The 21,300-nt window shown below is 44.3% G+C and overlaps 1 protein-coding gene across 3 annotated transcripts in view; it reads right to left on the bottom strand.

Annotated features, from left to right (window-relative positions):
• The window catches only part of FRMPD2 (FERM and PDZ domain containing 2), an 878,187-nt gene that overhangs the window by 318,307 nt on the left and 538,580 nt on the right, over nucleotides 1–21,300 (bottom strand). For all 3 annotated transcript variants that reach the window (XM_069611181.1, XM_069611182.1, XM_069611183.1), the window contains 3 exons: nucleotides 2,520–2,609; nucleotides 1,687–1,780; nucleotides 1,163–1,248 (listed from right to left, as the gene is read on the bottom strand). In XM_069611181.1, coding sequence (XP_069467282.1) covers nucleotides 1,163–1,248; nucleotides 1,687–1,780; nucleotides 2,520–2,609 — 270 coding nt within the window. The remainder of the gene's footprint in view (nucleotides 1–1,162; nucleotides 1,249–1,686; nucleotides 1,781–2,519; nucleotides 2,610–21,300) is intronic.

Genomic DNA, 21,300 nt, shown 5'->3' with positions numbered 1-21,300 from the left:
GCCACCAGAAGCAGGATGTCTTGTGTCTTTCTCACAATGGTGCTGACCAATAGCAGGATAATAAACCCCCAGCAGTCAGCTCAAATGTTATATTACTAATTGCAAACTGTTCCTGGGAGGGGTGTGAATTGTTGGGGAGGCACACAGGAGGAATGTGTTGGGGTACTGTTGACTTGTTTGCTCCAATCACGTTTCACTAAAATACGCATAGCACTAAGGATATGACGTAACGTAGCCAATGACTGTCCTGGGAAAGTTGTAAACATGTACATGCAAACCGTAACAGTTTCAAATGTTTGGACTATTGTAATCATGGTATAAAACTATTGTTCACTGTAAGCCCAGATGTCAGCTCTCATCAATCAGTTCCAGTCCACTGTTCTGTTTGATTTGTGCTTGCCCGGCTGTAATAAACAGCGCTGCTTTTTGCCCCCTGTAGGCTCCTTTTTGACTATGAGTTTTTTTAAATGGTGTTATCAGAGGATGCCTGAGTACCTTGAAAAATTGTAAAGAACTTTAATAAAGAGATATATTCTGTTGAAACGTAAATTATTTTTCTGTCCTGCTCTCATTTCTTTAAAACTATAGATCAACATATGTATTAATAAATGCAGCTTAATCGGGAGTTTAGGAATCGTACTAATAATAATGTCATCTTTAAAAAGAAGCAAACTGCTGCCTTCTTAAGAGCTCAACTAAAGACTGAGTGGGTTCTGCTCAATGATAGAGCATTGACTCTATCTCACACCCTGCTGAGGGCTTCAGCAATGAGAAGGGTGCTCCACATGTGCAACTCTTCAGCAAGGTCCTGCATCTATCACCAAGTCTCAACAAATGGAACATATACTAGCCAGAGTTGCATCCTGTGGAGACTACTGAGACCTTGTCAGACAGTATGTGTATTTAGTAAGGGCCATGATGAGCTCTTCACATTGCTACTACACAGATACAGATCATATTTACTTTCATTCAAGTCTATATGTCTACAGTGAGATAGCTGACATGACAGGTGGCTATGCTCTGAATAATAATTGGTGTTCTTCTAGAGGGGAACATGCTGTGTCCCTAACGCTTCTAGGCACTGCAATGGCAGGTATTCATCCCTACGCCATTTAATGGAACTCTATCTAAAGTTGAATGTCTTGCTTTTCATAGTACAAACCTTCGCTGTGTTCTGAAGATGCTCCACGGCCTGTCTGTGTGTCACGCCACATAAACTAACCCCATTGGCCTCCAAGAGACGGTCCCCTATGAAGCAGGGAAAGAAACACACCAATTTAGAGTACATCGGGACTCCCACCACAGAAATCATCCACGACTTGCAAAGTCTGTTAAGAAAAGAACCAAGCAACCACTCCTTGAAAGCCAGAACCCCACTCTTACAGTGGATCTTAAAGTGGCTTAGCAGAGAGCTCCCTTTCGCCGCCTCCTGCCTTAGACTTGCACTGATACAAGCTCTATAGAGAGCTCCCTCACACACTATACAACCTATAGCTCCCCTCAATCATGTGCCCTACGCGACCTATGTTATATTAAGCTTTGTAGTGAACTCTATTTCATGCCCAGTTGGATACCTCTGCAGGGAGCTCCCTCTCCCGCCTGAGTCAACACTGATTGTGTTACTGAACGCTTGCAGGGAGCTCCTCCCACACCGTCACACCCTCTCATCCTATTATATCTCAGTACCTCTCATAATTTGTCCATCCATATCAGCTGATCCTCCAGGAACAATTGTTTTCACGTATATGCCGCCATGACGCACACTTGTATTAATTCCACCCTGAAAAATAGTGTTATTCACGTTTGACATATTATTTTGCAATATTACATGTCACTGCATGCAAACAACTAACAGAAAATTGTGAAAATAAATTAAACTGAAATTAAACCATCCTGATATATTTGACAGTCTGCTGGGCAGCTAACACTGCCCAGCTAAAGCTGTCAATAACTGAGAAGGCCACCAGCAGGCAGCACGTGACAGATTGTTTGCCCAAAAGCCATAGCAACAGCCAGACTAGGCAACACGTGTATGCTCCTCAAGAAGCGCACAGATAGGCAACCAACATTGGAGAAGATGTGCTCAGAGATTGCAACCAGAGCGGTGACAGGTATGGCCTGCAGAGTTCTCAGAGTGGCTTTCATAGGCTGGAGAGGTGCTCAGTAGTGAAAGCCATAGGCTCGAGGGCAGGGGCTCTGCAGTTGCCCGTAGAGAGGTTCTTAGCGTGACAATCACAGGCCAGAAGAGACGTGCTCAGCAGTGACAGAGATTAGGAGAGGTGCTCAGCCTTAAAGACGACCATAGAACAGAGGACATTACTAGAAAGAGGAAGGGGGACTCCACCATAGTTCTAAGTACAGGAACTTCTGAACTGAAAATGGCACGGGGGAGAGCAATGAATAAACCCCCACATTCTGGAATACCATCCATTAGGGGGTAGTATGGACTGAACAATGATGCACAAGAATATGGGTTTGCCAACTGCTTCTTACTGCTCCCTTATCCATGTTATACTCACAGTGACGCTGACTCCCAGACTGCCATCCTCTTTCACTAACATCACAGAATATCGCTCACCCGGCTTTACTTCAGAGCGCGAATATTCCTCCTATTTCACAGGAAAAATATATACCTTACAAATACAGTAGAGGACTAATTAGTTTTGATATGATGTACTGTACAGTTTGTAGTTTCCCTTATAAGCGCAGAGCCCTCGACTGCGATCAGTTGCTGTGGGATAGATAGTTGCATCACAACTTACTTTCCTTGCTCCACCTTTAAGCATAAAACCTCATTCAGTCCTCATGCAAGCAATCACTCATTTACTAACATAGTCTAATACAGAGTACTCCCCACAAAAAAACACATCATGACTTTTGAAGATAATGTTAAAGTACTAGTCATAGTTGGAAAAGTCGATGTTATTCTCTTGCCACATTACATACATTGGATCATGTTATTCACCTGCAATTACTGTACAGGTACTCAGATTCAATTACCTGCAACATAAAATATAGTTTATCGTGCAACATTCAGACTACGTTCTACCGGGTTCCCAAGCAACCTTCAGTTCTACAAGGTCAGGAAAACGTCAGGTTCCATAAAACAATCAAATAACATAAATAACATAACATATGGACATTAAAGTGCATAGAAGCGTGTGTATTGCATGGGCAGATCATGCAGTGGGTACAGATTACACCATATATGTTGCAAGTGCATACAGTGGGCACATCACTGCTCATACTGGAAGGGCCCATTTCCTAGTGGATACACCACTCTGTACGCTGCAAGTGCACGTTGTGGGTACAACACTGTGCACACTGGAGAGAGCAATGAATATGCCCCCTGCCTCAGATCACACAAGATCTTGAAGAGGGTTAATCCCGATTTCCACAACAAACTGGCCAGTGCAAATGTATTTGGGTCCAGAAAAAAAGACCACTTTATATCCACTCAAACTGCAGTCGATTTGCAAAAGGGTGTAAGATGCCAATGCTCGTGAACGGCGCGTGCGTATATTGAGTTGCACATGCTCTTCTGTGCACTGACATTTGTAGGCCTGATTGCAAAAAAAGGGATGGAGCTTGAATCCCAATTTCGCATCAGTAATGCTTTATGATATAGATACGTTATATTAAGTACATTTTCAGTAGGTGAACGAGCTGAAGACATATATTTTCACTGGAAAATACTTAATTAGCTGGTCGTTTTATTACGTTAAAATAACGTAAATAACACTTTATTTCCATTGTTTAATGAAACCTAGATCGAGAGCAGCAGAGTCCCAGCTTGAAATGTAAAAATGATAAATCTATGATTAATATCAGAATGTCCAATGATATCCATTGATACCTTCCCAATGAACCTAGTACAGTAAACCCCACCAGACAGTAGACTTTAGACCTCACAGAAAAACACAGCAGAACCACTAAGCCACTAAGCCACAAAAGACCAAAGACCTCTCATGCTGACAGAAGACTGGCCAAAAACCTTTCTACTTGAGATCCCTTCTTTTATCCATTTCTATACCCATCATTTTCAATGCAAGATCAATTCTCTCTGTTGACCATCGGCGGTGCTATGGGATTGCATGTAGGTTTAGTATCCAAGTTTACTGGGCTAATGGTTCACATTTTAGCATTCGCCTAAATGCCCTGAGAAGTTGAAACAAATATCTTCCTTTCCAAGATTATACAATCTCTATAGAGCGTTTTTGCAACATACTCTCATATAGTGAGATTTAACGCCATGAGAATGGGACATTACTCGGCTAAGTATCTTTCAAATCAGAATTAGGCCCATGTTCTTATTTTTCAAGACGAAGGTCTTTCACCCACAGTACAAAAATGGTTTGTGTCCACATCAATGACTAATATCCGCACCTACCAAATTATGGCTTAAAAAAAAAAAAGGTAAAGGGAGATGTTTTGCCGGGCTAGCGATTGTTATAAAAACGTTGTTAGTCTGCAAGGTACACATCCTAGGCAATCCACAACATTTTGTACAAGCATTATACTTACAATTTGAAAGGGAAGGAAATATGGTAATTGTTTAGTACTATGATAGCCCACAAAAACTAAATTACACCTCATGTTTATCAGGCTTTGCAGATTTTATGGAGGAACATGTACTGAAAAAACACCATACGGATGACTTGATCATTTTGGGGCGGGGACTTTAAAAGTAGGTAACGGGCCTCCTTGTGGCTATTTGATGAAGCAGAAAACATAGTAATGGGCATTTCAGAGACCAGAATGGTTGACGGTCATGTTAGTTCAAAGGGTTGAATGCTTCATACAGGGCTAATGATGTGGGAGCTTCGCTCAATCAAACCTGGTATTTATTGGATTTCTTTCTCACGTTACCCTCCAAAATCAATGGTAAACTGTATGGCATTTAACCATATTTTTCACAAAAAGTATACTGTAAAATCATTTTAACCAGTTATTCGTGGGAAATATTTACTACCCTTCAATGAAATAAATCACTATCCTCCACTGGTGAAATAATGGGCCACATCAGGAGTTTGGCAGATCGGTAAAAATGAACTAGCTATGGAGATTCAACTCTCTTCCGGTTACGATCCCCAGACTAATGGTCAAACGGAGCGAGTGAAGCAGGAACTGTAGACGTATTTGAGGTGTTATTTGCAGGCAGGGAGTAGTTGGGCCAATTTGATTTGGGTTGCAGAGTTCAGTTATAATAATTCTGTTAAGGACTCTCCAACTATGACCCCTTTCTTTTGTAGCCAAGGTTTCCACCCTAGGTTTCCTTGTATTGAAATAGGAAATGAATGTACCAATCCTGATGTGGAGGAGAGGTTAAGGGTGATGAAGGATAACATGTCCAGAGCCATAAATACTTTACAGGAAAATAAGAAGAGGTTTAAAAGTTTTGCAGATAAAAAACACTACCTGAGTCTTGAGTATCAGGTGGGGGAGAAATTTTGGCCATCGACTCGGCATGTTAAGTTACAGGGAAAGAATACGTTTAGCCCCAGGTTCATTGGTCCATTTGAGGTAGAGAAGATAATAAATCCTGTAGCGGTTAGATTGAAACTACCACCTGGGTTGAAAACTCATCCAACAGTTCATGTGAGTTTACTAAACCTTTCCTAGAAGGTACTCATTTAATGAAGACTCCACCTCCAGTTGTCACTGAAGGGCATACAGACAAATACGAAGTAAGAGCATTATTAGATCCTCGTAAGGGTCGGAGGGGGCTGCAGTATCTCATTGATTGGAAAGGGTACAGCCCTGAGGAGAGATTCTGGGAATTGGGATAGCAGGTACATGCTCCTTTAATAACTGCTAAGTTTCATCTGAAATGTCCTCTTAGTACATACCCTCAGACAGGGCCTTGCAGGGGGGTACTGTCAGGTCCAGAGGTGTTCACAAGTAAAGAAAATGTGTGTGTGGGTTTGTACATATGTGGAGTGATTTCTTTTTTCATTTCGTTCTGTTTTCCTTAGGTATAACATAGAGGGCAGACCAAGCCAAGATGGAGGGGTTCCTTCTGGGAACTGATTGGACCTGGGTGGGCTCAGGTGATGTTGAATGCTGGCAGTGTGTTTTACCTGCCTTTCATCAGAGAAGTCATGGTTTCAAGTCATTTTTAATTTAGCTCCAATAAAGAAAGCCATTTTCAGTGCAGGAGAACTACCAGCATATGATTCTGAAGTATTGCCGAAGCCTGGATTTGAGAAGGCTGGACAGCCTGAAGATTATGGTGGGAGCACAGAGTAGTGGGAGACTCATTTTTAATTATGTGCCTCTTCACGAGCGAGGCAGAAGGACAATTTAGGCGAGAGCTACAAGTTAATAGTTTCCGTTCATGTGATAAATGTAAGGCGATTAACTTAACACTGCCGCTATATGCGCAAGTCACCATTTGATGTTCACATTGTTAATTTTTGGCTTGCAACGTTGAACAAAAGTATTAGTACACTTGAGTCAGACCATAACTCATCAAGACGCTACAAAAATCTATACGCATGCGCGTAAGCAGAACTCTCAATTTGACGCAACTATTTTTAATACGCATGCGCAGAAACTGAACTCTTTGCAAACGCTATCATTTTCAATATGCAAGCATTCAAGATTAGCTTATTCTTTCTCAAAGCAATGCAATGATTGGTAATCATCATGCATGCACAACTGCTAATGCGGTTTCAAAAAAGCTCTGGATACATACGCATGTACACTGGAGAAGAATCTTGATGTTTGGCTGCCACACTCACAGTATACAATTGTTTTTTCCATGAATGTTTACTGTTACCTTTAGTTAAATAGTAGTTAGTTAGTTAGGTTAAGAATTAAAAGAAAAAGCAGCAAGTTTTGGAGAGAAAAGAACTTTCAGATAAATCAAGAGTCTAATGTTAAAAGAAGAAATACCTTTTACCTTTGAAGCCAGTGAAGGAGTCAGAGTAAATAAGAGTGTTCCATTGTCCTCTAGGCATTAGATAACAGGTATACCTGAAATTAAGTATATGTGAATACTAGTTGTGTTTGAGTGCAGCTGTAAGCAGCTGTGACTGAGGTTTACCTTGTTGTTTTTCTTTTACAGGTTTTCTGGGTCACAGTTGATTCAGATGCAGCAATCTGTTTTCTTTATTATTTTATCCATTTCCCCTTTCCCTTTCAGGGGAGCAGGTCATCAGCTGAACAAGGTTCAAGCTGTGGGCAGTCCATCCTGGGAGGGTCTGTGAGGTTCAGCAACAGCTCCTCCTGAAGACAAGAAAACGGCAGTAGCTGCCCTGACAGGCTGCATAGCAAGATGGGGTCAGCGACAGAGGCCATCCTCTGGTCTCCCACTCCATGTGAGTGGTACCTGAGGTTAGTAAGGGGATCGGTTGTGGCAGACTCACCCGAATGGTCTCTGATACCCCTCCAAGGCAGGATGAGCTGACACAGAGGGTCCCCAGTAAGTGGGAGCTCATGCCAGGGGACTCCTAGTGTAAAGGGAAAAGGAATTAGTGTTGTTATTAAATAAAGAGGGATCCCCATCGGGATCCCTATCAAATGCACTCTGGTGTCTGTGTCTATTAGTGATCAAGGAACTCAGGGTGTGGCCCATCTCCTGTGAACAGCGTTTTTATTTGGCAGGTGCAGTGCCCCTCCCTTTTCAGGTGAACTGGTGGGTGGCGGTATCCATGGGAACTGCCACTGCTCTGGGAAAGCGAAGACAACACCCTGCATGGACCACGGCAGGGAAACCAGCCTCTGGAAGAGGGAAATGGGAGATCACCCCAACGCTACCCCAGTCCAACTCAGGTTGAAAAAAGACAATTAGGACACATGTTTTTTCTACAGATCATCGGTGGAGAATCTATAGCTCAGTTAGAAAGCTCACAAACACATAGACGCACCCTGCTGAGAAAAATATGTCACTTAAACTGCTGAGGTCTACGAACCATAAATGATGCAGGAGTCCAAGCGTGGCATGCTCTCAACGGACACACCTGACCTGGATCACAGACCAGACTTTAAAGCAAAACATATGACAGAGACTGTAATCAGGTAATCACAGAAGAGAGCCAAATCCCCAAAAACCGCCATTCATAGTGCCAGATAAGAGGCCCAGCTCCCTACTGGTTCAAGAAACAGCCATGATACTCCTGCCTGAACCTAACTGTGTGGGCACATTAACTAAATGAGTAGAACACTCCTTGCAACTACAGTTAAGGATTGGCATGGGTTACCAACATGGGAAGAAGGCTGGCAAACAGGGCCACGTTCAACCACAGCCAGGGAAATCCATGATGGACTGGGGGGGGAACCAATCAGAGCTCTCATTGCCCTATCATCATATTAACCACAGTATAATAGACACTAATTTTCCACTAGCGTGGTGGGGGAGAGAACAGAATGTCTGAATGCTGGTGTTAGTGAGAGAGAGAGAGGTGCTGGAGAGAAATTGGAGGAAGAGGAGGGAACAAGGAAGAGAGAAAGGGAGAAGTTGGAAGAGAAGAAAGGAGAGGAGGAGGAGCTGGAGTGCAAATGAGAGTAGGATGGAGGTGGTAAAAGCTGCAGTAGATGGTGGCGGAGTCCTTGCATGGTCACCTGCAGTCATGGAAGGGCCAGATCCAGGGGACCACAGCGGTCCACTACCCAGGTAAAAAGAACAGAGTAAGACCATTGAGTACCTAAGGACAGCAACTGGCAGGGACCAGGCAGACAATACTAGCAAATGTGTTGAAGGGAGTGAGGAGCACTATATACCCTTGCATTTGCTGAGCGAAGCAGTAAAACTATATCTCCTTTATTATCAATTTCAGAAAGACACAGTGGGGTTCAGACTAAGGTGAGCAGGCCATTAGCACTACCCAAAAACCTACCAATTCATAGTCAAATGATTCAGTGTACTTGAGAAGGAAAGGGATACCTCAGAGATCACCCAACATGGTGAATAAAAGAACAGCAGATAAGGGTTAGCCTGTGGAGTCTGATGTAGAGGAGACAAAGGTTCATGAAGATTCATCTGGATGCATGATGCATATTTATGCATGATAGGGATTATGTATTGAAAGCCTTGTTGTGGAGGTACCAAAAGATAATATTTTTCTTGGGAATTTCATGGTGATCCTTCAACACAGTGCTTAATATATGGTGGAGGTTTTAATGGGAAAATGCCTTCTTGCAGTGGGACTGCCAGATGAAAAAGCATTATCATTGCAAAGATGCACCTGTTGGTGGATTGGTCTGTAAAATATGGTAATCTAGCTGACAGTTAATGACAAAGTGCTTAAGAGTATTGGGATGTGATTGGATTGAAACCTAGAGGAGTATTTGCCCATCAAGGCTATGCACAATGCAAAAGAGGAAACTGGCCAGGTGTCTCCCTGGGTTTTAAGTATAGAAGGTGCAGATCTCAGAGCCTAGAGTTATGTAAATGGAGATAATTGCCACCAAATCCTTTGTATTTAACTTTGTAGATTGCAAGCAAGTAGTGGAGACCAATTTCAGATGTCTTGTTGGTAGGTAAGAATGGACGGCCTGTCGTTTGGCCATTTAGGTCCATATGGAGTCTCCATAGAGTTTCACATAGTGTTGTTTCTTGATCAGTAGCCACTGTCTTCAGTAATGGAGTGATGTAGCCAAAGCATGTGGACTCTCATTAGCTTGGAGATCACCTATGTATGAAGATAAATATAAATTGCATTGCAGTATTTGGATCCTAAGACATCACAGCCAGGATGAAGACTTCTTCATTATTAAAAATGTAGTAGACAGAGGATACAGGGTAGCAGATGGAGGATACTGAGTAGCTGGAAAAAGTTAAAGAAATCATTTTCGGTATTTATCTCTTACATAAAGAAAAGATCACTCCAAGAAAATATACCTCAACTCCTCCGTTAACATGTGGAGGAAGGCCCTAGAGTACTTGGCCAGGTAACAGGGAAAGGTGCTGGGCCCCCTGATCCCATGTACAGTGTCTCTTTTATTAATCCATTAAGACATAGCCAGATTTGCAGCATCCACTACTGTACAAGTTTCAGTCTGTTTTTATAGCCCACAGTTCCTGCTTGAGCACTGAGAAGACTCTAAACAGCTGTGTGGACGAGTGCAGACATATAGATATAGGGATGGGTTTGGTGCATAGATGTAGAGTTAATGAGAAGGGCTATCCCCGTTGTAATTGTAATTGTTTATTTTTAAAGCGCTTACACACAAGTGAAGTGCTTCAAAGCGCTTCAATGCGGGAAGGGAACAAGGGAATACAGTCGTCATTCTTATGCCTTGAAGATTCCGAATGATCAAACAATAATAACTAGCATACTAGGCCAGAGGCATATCTACTAGTGTAAGTGTGTGACAAGTAGTGCGGGGATGGGGGAGAAAGGAAAAGGACATACAGAACAATAAACTACCGTACTAGGACGTGCAAGTGCGCAGACAGGAAGTGCGAGGGATGGGGAGGGTAACAAGTTCGCCCAGTCCAGCAGGGGCCTGGGTTAAGTGCAGAGTGGTTGGCCCTCTCATGGAATATATTCCAAGTGCAGTAGTGCCAAGCAGAGTGCAGAGCCCCTGAGGCAAGTGCAGGACTGTCAGGGAGCCTGGGACCTGTGAGATTCTGGAATTGCACCAGGCGACCAGTTAGCGAACTGAGTAAGTTAGCGAAGAGAAAGAAGGAGGGAAGCAGGAGAGAAAGAGAGGGAGGTTAGCAGGGGAGAGGGAGAGGGAAAGAGCAAGTGAAGAGGAAGGTCTTGAGGAGTGTCCGGAACTTAAGGAGGTCCGGTTCAATACAGAGAGAGGCAAGGAGGCTGTTCCAGAGCGAGGCACATGCAGAGGATAAGGATCTACCCCCAATTCTCTGTTTGGAAAAATAACTCACCTGCAGACAGTTGGATGAGGCCGAGCGGAGGGCTCTAGAAGAAGAGTATTTAGGAATAGAGCGTTGTAGATAGTAAGGATAGTAACCCCAGAAAGCATTGTGGACTATGCATAGGGACTTGAACTTGATCCTTACAGCCACAGGGAGCCAGTGGAAGGATTTCAGCACCTGAGAGATGTGGTCCCTGGGCTTGAGGCCAAGGATAAGTCTTGTGGTTCTGTTCTGAATACGTTTAAGAGGTCAGAGAGAGTAGAGGTAGGAAGCTTGAGAAAGAGACTGTTGCTGTAGTCCAGTCTGGAGAGAACCAGGGCTCTGCAGACGGTGAGCCTCAGGGGGAAGGTGAGAAAAGGTAGAATACCTCTGAGCAGGTGCAGCTGGTAGTGGGACTTTTTCAACATGTTCGAGATGTGAGAAGAGATAGTAGAGTCGAAGATGACCACCAGATTTTTTGCCTCACTGGTGGGTGAGGGCGCAGGACCAAGGGAGGCCGGCCAGAGTGAGAGTGGAAAAACAGGAGCAGTGGTCCCAATTAGGACGATCTCTGTCTTTGTGGCATTAAGGCAGAGATCATTAGCAACCCACCAGGACTGAATTGCGGACAGATAGTCAGGAATGAGCGAGGATGAGGGAAAGGCCGGGGGTAGCCTGAAAGAGAGCTGTGTGTCATCCGCATAACACTGAAAGTTGGATGTGAAGGCAGAGATCTTGTGGGCCAAAGGGGCCATGTAGACATTGAAAACCCAGGGGGATAGATTAAATCCATGGGGGACACCACAAGTATAGAGAGTGATAGCGGAGAGAAAAGACCCAAGTTCCACCTGGGAAGGACGGTCAAAGAGAAAGGACGCTAGCCACGTCATGGCCTGATCTGTGATGCCCAGGGTATCACAGAGACGGGAGATCAGGATGCTGTGGTTTACCGTATCGAAAGCAGAGGAGAGGTCAAGGAACATGAGGACAGAGGACATGTTGAACTCAGATATATGTGATTTGACCGTGGCAGAATTGTTCGCGGTGGAATTGACGTGGTCAATTTCACGGCAAATACAATTTTGCTGTGGCCAAATCTGCTAAAACTTTGAAACCACCCATCACCCCAATACATCCCCCCATCGTCTGCCCCACTTACCTTTCGCTTCTCTGCTTGTTTCTGACCCTGCAGCGTCAATTCGGTCCCTCCTACGCGGGTTGGATCCGACGCCACAGGGCCCGCTTTTCTTTTTTATTTCATTGTTTCCCCTTGTTCCCAGCCTCCAGTCCTCAGGAAGTGGAGGACACCCCTGCTACCCCCAAGGCAATCACTACCAAACATGGGGAAGGGTTGACAACCCCACAACCCTTGCAACTCATGTTCGGTATTGATTGCGACATTTGTTCGGATTAAATCGATCAAATGGTACTGGCCGAATTCTGCCAGATTTACCATGCGATCAATTTAATTCCAACAAATTGGGAAATACCTTGAACTCCACTGATGGCATACTTGAAACAAGTTAGGCTATCCCACCAATTCTCACAGACCTCACTTAGTCTTGGCTGTTTACCCATGTCCAGTGGGTTTGTTTAAGTCTCTTGATATGATAAGAAAAAGTGATAAAGCGTGTGTATTCAACACAGTGTCCAAGTGTTTGTGGTGCTGGGAAAGGCTAGACACGGACCTGCAATTAGATAAAGAATTAGCATTTGTTTTTTAGGTGTGTTGGAATTAACTGTGTTCGAGCTACAATGGAGAAGCATGCATTATTCAGGAAGCAATCATGAGTTTGACTATCAAGGGCAAAGAGTCAACTACAATTGGCAGGTCCACATTTACAACTCTGCAATCACAGATGTTTTTGTGGCAGGCAGTTTTCTGAAAACTTTGTAATTTCTGGTTTATGAATAGCAGAATACTTTTCTAGTGGTGTGTTGGTGTGAGGGGCTCACCATATGGCAGAAGGTTTGTTGCAAAAAAAGTATACATTTATCTCATATTTGTAGACAGGCACAGCAGCTTCTTGAGAGTTTTAAGGGGGTCATCATTCTCCTACAGGATATGAGAATGTCTTTGGATGGATTTTCTGCTTCACTCGTTCAAGCCCTGAAGTAGGATATTTTCCCAGAGACTAAGTGTGTATCTCGGATTGTCCTGCATGTGGTACAATCAGAGGGGATTTGCAATGTTTGCCACACTCTCTCAAGAGCTCTCTCAGAACTTCGAACTAGTTGGCACATGTCAGTGTACCAAAGAGCTGCCCTCACTTCTCAACTGTTTCTATTGATAGTGTTTTGTTTGCACTGTTTAAAGAGGCCACCTTACCAAAGGAACAGGTGACAGTGCTTACAATGTGGTTGAACATCTCCCTAGGTGTCAAAAATGAGGGAGTACTATTTGGTGTAGAAGGCTTGCATGAAGAAGTTTCCTTGTTGCATTTTGTTCAGGCTGTCAGCTGCGGTGGCACTTGGACAGCAGATTTGAAAGCAAGCAAATTTTTTATGTCAGCATTCACTAGGACGTGGTATGTCTAGGAGTACCTTGGATACCTACTAAAAATTACCCATTAACTTTCCATTATAGCACCCAGTAAAAAAAGAAAACAGGCTGTGACAACCACAGTGGGATGGTAGCTGAACTGGCTGGCTAGTTGGTTATCATAGTTTAAGCTGCCAAGTTCTTGATGGTTCCATAGACGTACATATGTAATGGATAATCAGCCCAGATGTTCATGTTGCCCAAGTTGAAAAACATCTTTCAGAAGAAAATAATATGTTCATTGAGGTATAGAATGTCTGTCGGTAAGGGAGTGTATCCACTTTTGGAAGGTGGTAGACTAAAGATTAAATGTTATGCTCACCTGGTCTCTGCGGAGGCGTTGGGACACGGTTGCAGCCCTCCCTGAACTAGAATCACCCCCTTCAGGACTCTCCCTCAGTAGAAAAGCTGTGAGCGGTTTAACGTGGTGATACTGCTCCTGTGAATTATGGAAGGTAAGCTTTCTGTCCTGCTACTTCTGGCAGGGGCGTGTCAAATGGGATCTAGTTCCTTCACTGATACCTGATAAGGATTAGTCCAGTCCAGCTGCGACTATGCATCTCCTTTTGATTGGTAAGTCTTTCTTGAGCTCTTGTGATGCTGTTTGTTCTGTTTAATGTCTTTATATGTTGCTCCTATTTATGCCCGCAATAATGTCTCTCTTCTGTTTTCTTCCCTTAGATGGAAATGCGGCCTCAATGCAGCTGTGAGACGCAAGACGCGGCCGGATGGAAGATGGATGCTACCGCAATGTTCGACAGGAGGTAAGTGATGGTTTAAGGAAAAGCGTGAAGTATGGACGAAGCGCAACCTTAAACTCACTGTTTTTTCGATGTCTAACCTTGTCTTCCGTTTTTCCTTGCAGGCGCTGCTGTTGACAATGGAGCGTGTCATGCTGCGGTGCCAAGGTGAAGATTTTGGCATTCCGGAAAGTGTAACGGTAAATACTTGGTTCGCCGAAGAGATGTACAGGTAAGAACAGCTTCCCCCAGTTGGTAAGTATGCTGGCAGGAAGCAGGCTGTCCAGGAAGCAGGATCTTCAAAGGTAAGTCTGGCCTCACGCGACGGTGAGCGTTACGCTGCTTGCAAGTGCAGATTAACGCGAAGCGTCTGTCTTGAGGATCGGGGCAGCTTATATAGCTGAGATCGTGGGCACGCCCATTAGGGCCGGCTTACCAGCCACACCCTGCCACTCTTAGAGAGTGAGCATGTCCGAAGGCAATCCATTAGCAGCCACACCCAAGAACGCACTTGTGGCTGCTTAAAGGATGGAATGTTCAAGGTTAATGCATCCTGCTTAATGGATGGAATGTTCAAGGTTAATGCATCTGAAGTGCTATGTCCATAATAAAAGCTTGTTGGTGTTAAATGGATGTTCTTGTTTACTTTTCATAAGCCTGGCGCCAAAGGTGCCAGGACAGTGTCCATCCAGGACTCCTCTGCATGCGACCCCTGCATGCCTGTGCCCCTGACATTAAAGAGGGAAATATGCAGGATACATCTTTGCAGGGCCGGTCTTTGTGTCAGGCAGCTCAGGCGGCTGCCTGACGTCAGTCAGCCTCTAGGGGCGCCGCACCAGCAGCCTGCAACATTCATTTTAATAATGTTGTAATACAAATTGCGAAACGAAACAAACGTGTATTCTAGCAGTGCTAGAATATACGTTAGCACACTGCTGCAGGCTGCAGCCTCGGCCCTCAGGCAGGACAGGGCAATTAGCAACATTTGTTGCTCTATTACTTTCCCCCCTGACCCCAGGCCCCGGGTGGCGCTGGCGCACTGAGTAGGATTGATTGGGGGTTGTCGTTTTTGTGTCTGCCCAGACATTACGGAAAGCAAGTGGGTGTGCAGCAGTGGTAAGTGTGTTGCCTCCTGTCCTTGGTGCAGGGTGCTGTTCCCTCATGTCTCCTGCCCCCTGTGCCCTGCTCAGTGCTCTGCCCCTTCCCAGTCTCAGCAGGGCGCCCGTGCACTTATATTTGAGAGGCTGAGTACATCATTACATTAAAATTGTAGGCTGAAAATACACAGTATTGCACATGCTTTTCTGCTAAGGCCAACGAAAAAGCCTCCCTTTATTTGGTTGTGACAGCCAGGCCTGGAATCGGATCTCGCCATGCTCGCTTGGCTGGTGCAGGGCAGACCATCAGCATTGGCATAATGGGGGGCCCTGCAGCCCCCACAGGCACGGCTAGGGGCCCCAAGTCCTGTGTGCTTTCAGAGGAGGAGCATGCCTTTAGCTGCAGCGGGGGGCACTCCACTGTGCTGGACTTTGACGATTCCATGCTACCCTTGTTGGCAGCCTGGGGCTCATTTGTTATATCCACGACATCACCTGTGAGATACCTCCGACAGCCTCTGCGTCCCTTGCACAATATTCAAACCCCTTCCACAACACACACGCCCCATTCATAACAACTGAATTACTTCCAAATGTCCTGCACTTCTTGTTCTTTCCCTGAAAACCTGTGCAGCACCCACCCAACCCCTCCCCCTCAGCCGTACCCTCAGCAACCACTGGAATTAGCTAATTGTAATGCCAAAACGCTCAATGGGTTACAGTCCACTCAGTCCCCCACTCCCTTATCTTTGCCAAGACAATGCCTCTCCCACACTGTCCAGGTGGGGAGTGCTGTAGAGGAGTGGGCGCATGAGCCCACCAAGTTTGCTTTCACCACACTCTTTGCATCTGCCTTATGGAGAGGTATGCGCATATACCTCCCACTGACAGAAAACCCCAGAGCTAAGACCTAATGAGACGGGTAACTGTCAGTCATAGATAACAAGCCCGGGTTATGCCACCAGCTCAACGTTTCCAGATATTGCTTAAGTGCAGGCAGTTGATTGCAAGTGGTGCTCACTCAAGCTTTGATCCTGGCCTTCAGGGCAGACCTTCACCCAGAAAATGCAGGGGATCGGGCTGGTTGTGTCCAGTGGCGTTTCCTGGGAATCCGGTGTGGTGTACTAAACATCAACAAATCGCAGATTCAGTTTCGGAACCAATAGCATATGTACTATAAACAATATCTGAGTTTATTATACAAGTTCTTTTATTACAGGTCTTAAATCACTGAAAGTACAGTGGGTTAACTAGATTTTCCAGGTTGGCATTAACTTGCATTCTGGGACTTATAGTTTAACATTTAGGAAGTGAAAATGAAAGCCACAATCTTCCCAGGTATGCAACTTCACATCAGTATTTTAAAGGTTTGGTAGTTGAAAGGGTATATTATTATTTGTCTAGCAATGCCTTGACAAGTACAAAAATCACATGATAAATGAACCTGACAATATATACACATTATAGAAATGGGTCAATAAAAACAGGTTGAGCAAAAGAATGTGAATAAACATTTATTTTCCCCATCCTGGACGCCAGGTTTTTCTGTGCAAACCAAGATAATTTTGTGGTGTGCAATATATGAATGGACACTATTATTAATATCTAATAATTGTAGTGTCAGGAGGCTCGGCTTGGAAGCAAGACGACGCAGAGCAATACAGGTTCGATCCCGGGTCTGCGCTTAGAAACCTCTCAGTATTAAGCGCATTATAAATAACCAATTATAACACCTCGATAGTTTGGGCATACTCCCTTAATTGCATCTGTGATGTTTAATGATATTTCAAGTGTGTGGGTTGCACAAAATGGATCTGCATGCTCTAGGAATTATCCCATGATATCACATCCTGTAATGTCCTCTCCCATAGCCCATTGCCTTGAACACTATCATTTCCAAATTTAGCTTCGGCTTGATCATTCAATATTACTACAATTGACAGCAAAACCTGCTGAGGATGCCCAGCTGTCTCTAGCTAGAGTCAGCCCCCCAAACAAAGAAAACTGTAAAAAAAAAAAAACAACTTAAAAAAAATGAATCAATCATCTATCCCCAGAGTTAAACATTGTGCAACTCTGCCCACTAGGCTCTGCCTCCATGCCCTGCCCACTTGGGGCCCTCTGTCATTTTTGCCCATAGGGCCCTTTGCCTTAAATCTGCCACTGGTGCAGGGTTCTGTTCCCTCACGTCTCAGTCTGCCCCAGCCCTGTCGAATTTGCAGAGGCACTGAATGACACTCGACCAGACGAGTCATGGCGTATGTGGTAGGATCAATAGCTCAGCTCAGTAAATGGCTTGCAACCTGCAGTCACAGGCACCCGCCTGACGTGCACCTGGCTTCACACTAGCATTTCAGGTTCCAGAGGTTTGACTGACTCTGCACCAGCTCAGCTGACCTTTGAGGTCCCAGCCTGAGTCCTGTCTTGGGTGCAGGGTGCTCCCTCTCATCTTCTGTCTTGGGTGCAGGGTGCCCCCTCGAGTCTCCTTTCTTGGGTGCAGGGTGTTCTGTGACTCCTGTCTTGGGTGCAGGGTGCTCTCTCACTCGTCCTGTCCCCAAGGGTAGGGTTCTTGCACACTGTACCCTAAGAGTGGCGGACTGGCCTGCAGGTAAGTCTGGCGATTTTCCGCGGACAGTGGGTCGGGGGGTGTCTGTGAACCATGGGCCGTTTTTCTGAGGGCATGCAGAATGTGCTGCATTGCTGTGTGAAGCACAATCAAGATGCAATTTTGCTTTAAAAAAAAAGGAATCCAGGGCTTCTTTTGCTTCTTAGTCCACTCCTGTGTACCCAGCACAGAGAGCCCGGTGCATGATTCCAGCCCTGCCTCCATACCGAGTTTTCCCTCAATTCCTGGTGGAAATCTCTGCCTATCAGTCTCACTTTAGCAGAAGGGAGGGGGCGATCGTGGGCAGTAACCATGGAAAGGTGGCGAAATAGGAAAAAGATGAGGGCAGTCAGGGATGTTGGGGGCCAGCATGTATTGGATCAAGGGGGCTTTCTCAAACACATTGAGAAAGGTAAGTCTACCTAAAGAAATATTCAATGAGCAGCTGCACCCCTTGAGGGAGTAAAAGGGAAAAGCCCAAATTGTTAATAAAATAAAGGAGATTGGGTGTGGGGATTGGTTGGCATGTGGCAGGTGTGCGTGTACTGGCCATGCCCCGAGCCCCAGTGTTTTGGTAAGGAATCAGTGACCCGATGTAAGTGAGGACATCACTGCCAAAGATGTTTAAAGCTCAAGTGGTGCAAATTCTAGGCGTGTAGACTGGACGCCATCTTTTAAGTCTTTGCCGGACTTACCATGACCCAAAATTAGAAATCTAAAGATGGTCCACTAATGCTTCCTGGTGAGGGAAATGATGGGGTACTCGCCAGTCCATTTACTAAGCGGTCAGGGGTGGGGGCGCCAATGATGCTTCCTGCCTGGGGTGCAATCTGGTGTAAGACCAGCCCTGCACCTTTGTGTAGCAAGATGAAGGGGTAGAGAGTTTCATATGGGTATTCTGCTACCGTGGGTGAGATGCAATAAAGATAGTCCTGGCCTGAAGAAGCAGTATCTTGGGAGGTACTTTTGTCTTGCTCATCAGGATTTAGGTTGAAAGCAACATTTGCAACTGGTGGCAATGGCATTATCATGCTGCATGGATCTTTCAGTGGTTTGTGCCACAATGATAAAGCACCAGGACCTTGCTCCAAACTGCTGTGATCAGGTCTCAGGTAATAAGGGTTCAACAGAAACCTTTGTGTTGGATTTGAAGGATTGGTGATAAAGTGATAGGAATGGTGCTGAATTCTGTGGAATGTGGACAAAAGAAGGTTTAAGAATCATAGAGATGCTATGTTTGAGGATGGAATATCCTAGAGTGGGTGGTAATCTGACAGCCACCTTGTTTTTTTACGTATGATAAAGGGTGGATTCGTGAGTCACTTGAAGTAAGATGGCACTGCCGAGTCTATGCAAATTCTTTGTTATGTTATGTTATTTTTTTATTATTTCTTTTGATTGTTTCAGTAGAATATTAAATCATTCAACCTTTCAATAGTTTACAAGATATAAAATAGAAAATCAAAGAACAAAATACATTATAATAAAATTATGATTAACAATGAATGGCTCCTAAATGGTATATCACATTTCTCAAATTTAAAATACATATTTCAAATTTCATTTGGTTTTCCATCTTCTAAAATTTCTAAGGACAACAAATATCTAACTCCTGCTAAAATCACTGTCTGTCGCTGTCCAATAAAAACCATTTCACACAAAGTTTCTGGAGTGACGTCTCTATAATCCTTAAAAACCTATTGTTCAAACAGTTTTTGCTGAGGGAGTAACTGTTGGCACATTAACATTAAATGCTTCAGAGTTTCCGGTTCATTCAACACAAAAGCTACAACTCTTTTCTTGTTGGGTCAGCTTCTACCTAGTACCTTGGATTTCTCTGGTTGGACATAAGTTAAATCATAATTTCAAAAATAGCATCCTCAATTTAGGTGCTGGAAATGTCATTAAATATCTCTGGATCTGGTTCATTGGCTTTATATAAAAATGTCCCCTTTTAAAAAGGTCATATTTATTGCACTCGTCCCAGGTCACCCTCCAATCATACTGCCATAACTTCGCTTTCGCTCTGTCAGGATTCTCAATTAACATTATCAGCAGCACTAATGACTTCCAGGCAAGTTTGCTTCCACCCCTAAGTGCACGATCCTTAGTAGATTCCAGCAAAGCAGCTAACCTCGGCAGCATGAACCTATGATTTGGGTTGCACATCATACATTTCCTGTATAAGCTAATAAGACGGAATTTATACATTATATCAAGAGACAATAGACCTAGCTTGAACCGTATTATCTGCACTGGAACACAATTGGGGAGGGACAACACTTTTCTCCAAAATAACCCCTGCAATTTCTTCCAGTCCGGCACATGGTCTATCATTGTCTCTGTACCATAGATCACAGTTGGCGTCACCTTTTGCTTATAAAAAATTACTAGGGGTTTACAAGAAAATGGACCATACCTTCTATGTAAAATGAAAGCCTGCGCAGCCTCCTAATATCCACCAGATATGGAATCTCTTGGTTACTGTTATTGGTGCTCATAGCCAAATACCTATACTCATTTGCTACCATTAGCGGCTTCTTAAATACATGCCATTTTAACAGACAACTCTTTGCGTTTTTGGGTGTTAGAACTAAAATATTAGTTTTCTCCACATTTATAGACAAGTAATTAGCTGTCACATACTGCTCCAGGGCCATCAATGACCTTTGCAGTCCGATAGCTGTTTCATCCATTATGATCAAATCGCCTGCATAGAGAAGCCACTGCAGGCGTTTACCGCCCAATTTCGGAGGATTTGGAACTATCTTCTCCAGAAATCCCCCATGTCTGGAATAAAATAGTTAAATAACACTGGGCCCAATATGCTGCCTTGTTTTAACCCCCTTGCAGTTGGTATTGGTCGTGTCAAAAGTCCCGCCCAATTCAATCTAATTTGCAAAGAGGTATCTGTATATAGCTGTTTAATGAATGCCAGAGCATGTTGTGGGCACCGTGCCTTTTCCAACTTTGACAACAATAGCTCCTAGAAACTGAGTCAAACGCCTCTTTAAAATCAATAAAGGCCAAGTAAACACACTGGCCTGATTGAATGGCTCTCTCCTTGATTTGAGACAGGGCCAGCAGATTCACTGAGGTACCTAGACCAGGGACAAAGCCAGGCTGCCTCCAGTCCACCAGTGAACTCTGCTCCATCCATTCGTTGAAGTCTCTAAGTAGCAGCCAAGCAAAGATCTTGCCTGTGGCATCAAGAAGCGATATTGGCCTTTGCTTCTGATGTGAGGTTCCGTCACCCTTCTTGAATACTGGGACAATCATTAACTTTTTTCAGGAGGTCAGGATTTGCCTTGTTTTTACTACCTTTTTAAATATGGAGAAAATAACTGCTGACCACTCCTCTGGATGTTCCTTCAGCATAAGGTTAGTAAGGCTGTCTGGGCCCGGCGCTCTTCATGGATTCAACCTTTTTATTTCAAACAGTATGTCATCCTGGTCAAAGTGTAAATTCGAGCATTCCTTCCAGATATTACCGCTATTAAGTCCTAAAT

This window comes from Ambystoma mexicanum, chromosome 8, assembly GCF_040938575.1.
Source record: "Ambystoma mexicanum isolate Mex_15411 chromosome 8, UKY_AmexF1_1, whole genome shotgun sequence".
Lineage (NCBI taxonomy): Eukaryota > Metazoa > Chordata > Amphibia > Caudata > Ambystomatidae > Ambystoma > Ambystoma mexicanum.
Note: the sequence above shows the minus strand (reverse complement) of the source record. Positions and strands in the feature narration are given on the sequence as shown.